Genomic DNA, 5,907 nt, shown 5'->3' with positions numbered 1-5,907 from the left:
CTCTGGGCGGGCCTGGGCCTGATTTTTTTTGGCCCGATGCTTGGGTCGGGCCTGGGCTGTGATTTTATGCCATTTTACTGAAGCGGCCCGGCCCGAGGCCTCACGGGCTTTCACTATGATGGGCCGGGCTTGGGCCATTTTTTCGGCCCGATGGTCGGGCCGGGCTGGGCCTGAGCCAAGGTTTTTCCCGTCGGGTTTTGCCCGGCCCGAGAAATGCACAGGTACACTCTGGATTAAGAAAAAGGCAGCTTCCTTCTCTAGCGATCGCGGGCCTCTTCGCACCCTTCCACTTCGTTCGCCGTTACCTCGCCTGTCCCCGCCCTAGGGCAAGGGTTTGCTCCGTCGTCGCGCCAGATCGAGCGCTCCCAAGAGACGGCGGAGAAATCCCTAGCCCCGTCGCCGGGATGATGACGGAATCGAGGGGGCAAGGGTCCAATCTACTCTTCGGCGAAGTTGCTCCGGAGAGCACTACCAGATCACCTCCGCGGCTGCCGTCCGACCCAGGGTCGCCACCGCGTCGGAGCATGGAGGAAACGTCTGAATCGGACTCTGGGTCGGCGCCGGAAAGGTCGGCAAGGGGGACGAAGAGGAAGAGGGTCACCGAGCCAAGGGATGGGGGTTCGGCGGGTTCTGGTTCCGACTCCTCTGGCTCTCCATTCCGCAGGCCCAAGGCCCCCCTGATGCCCATCTGCACAAAGGAAGATGGCACCGTGCTCTACGGCTTCACTGACGACCAAGACGTCATGGACAGATACCATGATGATATGCAGAAATACATCAAGAAAAGGGGTAAGAGTGTGTTTCTCTGCTCCAACTAATATTGCGGTCTTATAAATCGTGGTATTGCCAAAACTGCTCTATTTTTGCATTTTTCTAAAAGCAAAAATACTGGTGCTGTACGACTGAAATAACAAATTTATGTGTGTTGATGATTCTAGACATTACTGGCTTGCGTCGATCTGCTGGACTGCAGCAACTCACACATGATCACCTTTCGTTTTTCCGGCTGATTTCCCTTTCATTGCATTTGTTCTTCCTCCCATAGGCGCATGAGAGTTTGTTTGAAAACTAGAAGCTAGATGCCTAACTGACCAGCAGAATTGACATGCTACTGGATTCATATGTTGGTTGAACCTACGATGGTGAATGTCTAATGCAACAACTAAATACAACGCTGCCAAACGCCTTATCATTTTCGCGGAAACAGTACAAAACTGAGAGTTATGAAAACTGTAGTATTCATTTCCCAAACATTGAAATAATGTGGTTTGGAATACTTTGATTTTGAGAAAAACTAAGCTGTCAAACTGGGCATATGTATATCGAGTGACACTCTTTCTGACCAAGTTCTTGTATTGCTCTCATGGATATGGATTATTTTTTTCTAGATCGTCACAAGCGGATGTTAACACTTGCACCGTCCAGTGTCACCGAGCGCCGCACTGTCAAGGAGACAGAGTCTGTTCTAAAGTGTGCTGAATCGGTTCTAAGCCTCTCAGCCTACCTGGGTACTCTTCTTAGTCTTTATCCTAACCTGGTTTTATTGTTGCTCTTTCTAAGCATGCTCTGTAACATGAGCAGGTGGCAAGATGATAAACCAGTGCACAGGGATTGTCGTTGAGATAGATGCATTTAAGAACTCTGCTATCATTCTCACCTCAGCATGGCTTTTCTGCACCAAGAAACCTTTGGATGATTGGACAAAGAAGGAGTACGCTACTGAGGCAAAGGTAAAATCTTAAAACAAAATCATGCAATTAAGTCATAGCATCGTTGTTCAGATTACATATAAACCCACAATAGCAATGCACTTATGTCAATGAGTTGTGGGATATGATCTAATGGAAAATCAACACCTTTTGACGTCTATATGCCACTCAAGTTGTATTTTCTTATGACATGATGATGGGTTCTAGTGCGGTGTGCTAATTGTTAGCTGGGAAATGCTATTGTCTTAATAGTATTTGCTTTGAGCTAATCAAAGTCTGAGTCAATCTGCCTATGTTTTATGAACTGTGTAAAAAAGTCCATTTGAAACTAAGACCGTTAGTTTCAAACTAAAAAAGGAAAATATTTCTGACTACCTCTTTTGTCTATTATTGGCAAATGTTTGAACTGGTCTATTTGACTCTTGGAGTCTTTTGAACACCAGTTTTGGAGTTCCTACATATAAATTCTGAACACGGCTCTTGGATATTCAACTCTTTTAGTTAATTTTTTTCAGGTTAATGTTCATATGTTGGACGACTCAACTTTAGAGTGTCGTTTGATGTTCTTCAGCGAGCACTATGAAATAGCCTTCTTTGAGATTAGTGGGGATATTTCATTGAAGGCTTTGTCATTGGAACGTAATGTGGATTTAGGCCAGGATGTATTTCTATTGGCTAGAGATACAAATTTGAATCTGATTTATAAGCGAGACAAGGTGCAACTTGTAGATCCTTGTGAACATCAGCAAAATCACTATCAATTCCTCAACGGTCCAATTCCTCAGGTTATAGTCATCTTTTCTCTTCGGCTTAATTTTATTTAAATTTCAATTACCAAATCTCAAGTGTCATTCTGCATGCAGTGTGGAACTGGAGGTGGAGTGCTGGATGCTGGTGGAAAAATTGTAGGGATGCTATTCTATAAATTGCCTCTTGTTGCCTTCATTCCAAGCTCTCTTATTCTTAAATGTTCAACCATGTGGCAACATTTTAGGTAAGCGTTATTTTACTAAGCTTGATTTAGTATTGAAGTGATTGGAAATTTGATGCTTTTGCAATCTTTTGTAATGCTCTATTTATGTGCGCATTAAATATCTTAATATAGCAAATATTGTAGTGTAAGTAAGTAATTAGTCATAATGTGAGTATCTTGTTTAGATGAAATAATGTATGTTGGGCTGACATAGAAAGGTAAAGAAAATAAATGTTGTGTCATCGCACTTTTTTGTGCTCCATTTTGCACTGGGGATAAATAGTAAATTCATATGTTGTAATCACATTCTTCAACTGAACTCAACAATTTAATGACTATTGTATGTAGGCAACTTGCTCGACCCCAGCTTGGCTTGAAGCTAAGGACATTAGCATTTCTTGATATTCCCCGTATTGAGTTGATGTCACGTAAATTCAGTATTTCCTCTGGTCTCATTGTTGGAGAGGTACACCTATCTGATTTAGCCCTTTATCTAAGCATATGTAATGCTGTAACCAAGATGTAACTCTTGCATATTGTTACCAGATTTCAGCGAAATGTGATGCTGAGAAGCTTGGCATTAGGGCAGGGGATATTATCTTTTCATGCCAAAAAGAGCGTGTTTCAAGTATTGTTCAGGTAAAATTCTAGTCCTTATATGTATACATCTGTCACATTTTGTTTTACTTGGTTTTACCTGTTCATTTCAGCTGGAACATGTGTTGTTGGGTGTTGGTGAAAAACATCTTGAGAAAAGCAATGATCTCAGCTCTAAAGTTGAGGTTGAGGTCTGTTTCTATCCACATCCAGAAAATGCCCAAACCACTTGTGCATTTTCATTTGAAACTAACCTTTTGTTGATCTCATATGGAGTATAAATATTCTTTTGGTCTCTTACAAGTTATCATCACTTATAGATATCGAATAAAAATATTGCTCCTTTTGGCTTCGTAGATCGGTGTATTTCATGTGCGCAAACGCATACAGAGATTCATCACATTAAGAGTAGATTTGTCCGATCATCTTGAAGTATTTTACTCAGGTAATACATACCTCCTCTATCTTATTATAGATCGTATTACCATGCCTTGTTTGAATTTACTTATTTGCAATAAAAATTCTTAGTACATGGGGCAATATGCAAAAATAACACCACTTCATGATTGACGAGCTCATGGATCAGTCTAGGATCCATGATCTTGATGCAATGCGCAAAAAACTTTGGCACCTTGGTATCCAGGCAGGTAATGAAGCAATAAAGCTCCAGCCTGGATACCAAGGTGCCAAAGTTTTTTGCTGAAGAAATACATTTATGCGAGGAGGGAAGGCTAAATGTCAAGCTGCATAAAGGATGTACATGAAGAGCTGGAGCATAAAGGATGCAATGCGCATAAAGGATGTACATGAAGAACTGGAGCATAAAGGATGCAATGCGCATAAAGGATGTACATGAAGAGCTGGAGCTTTATTGCTTCATTACCCGCCTGGATACCAAGGTGCCAAAGTTTTATGCGAGGAGGGAAGGATAAAGTTTTTATGCGAGGAGGGAAGGCTAAATGTCAAACTGGAGGGGAACATAGGGGCGTAATACCCCCAAAGTTAACTACTCCCACCCTTCCTTTTTATAGTCAAACAGAGGTTGTAGTTTATATGAGGATTTTTCAGACAACTTAGCTTTACTATTCAGATCCCATTTCAAACGATCAGATTCCAGAAACAGATTGATATATTTGTTCATATGTAAAGGGATTGTATGGATGGGCCTGACCCAGTTTGAAGAATTATGCAACAAGAACAGTCCCAGGGGCAGCTCTGTCCCTGGTTGGCTCAGTTGGTTCATCCATCAGCTTCTTTTAGGGGATTGTAGGGATAGACTTGACACTGGTCAGCTCGGTTATGGAAGATGGCGGCTGACCTTAGCTCGGACGAGGAAAACCAAGCCATTGGTAGCAAAGGGTGGAGCCAGGGGCCGTCCCTTCCCCCTACGATTTATCTGATTTTGCCCTCCAAAATTGCGAGATATATACCCTAATACACTAGGACTATTCGGTAGAGCTTTGTCTCCTATGCTATGGTTGTAGATCTCATGTTTTCTTGTCTATGCTAATCTGCTTATGACATGGTCATTGGGTTCCAGTGTTGTGTATGTGATGGCAAGGTTCTAGTGCTGTTCAAAGTCTGAGTCAATCTATGTATGTTTTGTGATTTGTCTCTGTTGGGAACTTAACGGGATATCTATAATCCTATATTGTTCTACGGATCCTCCTTTCTGCTGTAAGTCCTTGCCAAACACGTGACCATCTCCAGCATTATGACTTCGTGGTCGTCTTGCCAGTCGCCATCACTGCATCCATCTTACTAGTGTCCGTAACAACTACAGCCTGACATACCATTCCAAACTTTTGAAAATTTTAACACAACTCTTGGATATTCGACTGTGATGTCAAACGAAAAATGGATATATTGACAGGAATGTGCTGAACTAACTTCATGTTTCTTAAAATGCAGACGATGAAGATGCTAAGGCAGAAGGAAACACTGGAGAAGAAGGGCCCGCAGCAGCTGCATGTGAAGCAAAGCCATGAAGAATGTGGATTTGATCTCTATCCATGACTTCTTTGTAATGGTCATCAGATATTTAGCTAGACGCTACCTAGGATTTTTGCTGTATACTCTGAAGAATGGATCACTGCCCCTGGAGTAAGGAAGTAGATGTAGTGTTGGTATCTTTTGGATGGAACTTGCTAGATAGTGTTAGTTTTTTATGGTACTGTTCTGGATTCTGGATCATGCCCTAGTACTACAATTGCAAGCTGTTCTGGATTCTGTTAATTGGTCAGCATGTATGCATCTGGTTTTGAAAACAAAACTTGTAATACTTGCTATATTGCTAATTGTTTCTCTCTCCGTTCACTAATGTAAACCTTTTAGCTTTTTGTATATTCACCCATTTTGATCCGTATCTATTCTACTTTTAGTGTGTAAATCCACTCATTTTGGTATGTATCTAGTCGACTTCAAAATATCTAAACGCTCTTACATTAGTGAATAGAGGGAGTACTTCATTTTAGTGTTGTGGATGCTAACTCGCACTATTACTGAAGATTTTGTTTGTTACAATTTGGTTTGGATGGAGTGATTTATCTTTTTCTGTTGCCGAAATATTGAATTGGTGATCTTGCACAACACCCTATCCACTCTCATCAAAATGAGTTCACCCCATCC

At 41.6% G+C, this 5,907-nt stretch overlaps 1 protein-coding gene across 1 annotated transcript; it reads left to right on the top strand.

Annotated features, from left to right (window-relative positions):
* Window positions 1–1,589: 1,589 nt before the first annotated feature.
* LOC124647241 lies at window positions 1,590–5,618 on the top strand. Its single transcript, XM_047187208.1, has 8 exons — window positions 1,590–1,730; window positions 2,225–2,494; window positions 2,573–2,703; window positions 3,031–3,148; window positions 3,229–3,321; window positions 3,393–3,470; window positions 3,637–3,724; window positions 5,191–5,618. The coding sequence occupies exons 1-8, from the start codon at window positions 1,590–1,592 to the stop codon at window positions 5,265–5,267; spliced, it is 996 nt and encodes a 331-aa protein (XP_047043164.1). The 3' UTR covers window positions 5,268–5,618.
* Window positions 5,619–5,907: the final 289 nt, after the last annotated feature.

This window comes from Lolium rigidum, chromosome 4, assembly GCF_022539505.1.
Source record: "Lolium rigidum isolate FL_2022 chromosome 4, APGP_CSIRO_Lrig_0.1, whole genome shotgun sequence".
In the NCBI taxonomy this organism is placed as follows: domain Eukaryota; kingdom Viridiplantae; phylum Streptophyta; class Magnoliopsida; order Poales; family Poaceae; genus Lolium; species Lolium rigidum.
This window is presented reverse-complemented; position numbering and strand designations above follow the sequence as displayed.

What these genes read in the sequence shown, in the direction of transcription:
- LOC124647241 (XM_047187208.1), top strand. Translation starts at nt 1,590, where the DNA reads ATGATAAACCAGTGCACAGGGATTGTCGTTGAGATAGATGCATTTAAG. An exon ending in ACCATGTGGCAACATTTTAG is followed by an intron (nt 2,704 to 3,030) that starts GTAAGCGTTATT and finishes TATTGTATGTAG; the next exon opens with GCAACTTGCTCGACCCCAGC. An exon ending in CTGGTCTCATTGTTGGAGAG is followed by an intron (nt 3,149 to 3,228) that starts GTACACCTATCT and finishes TATTGTTACCAG; the next exon opens with ATTTCAGCGAAATGTGATGC.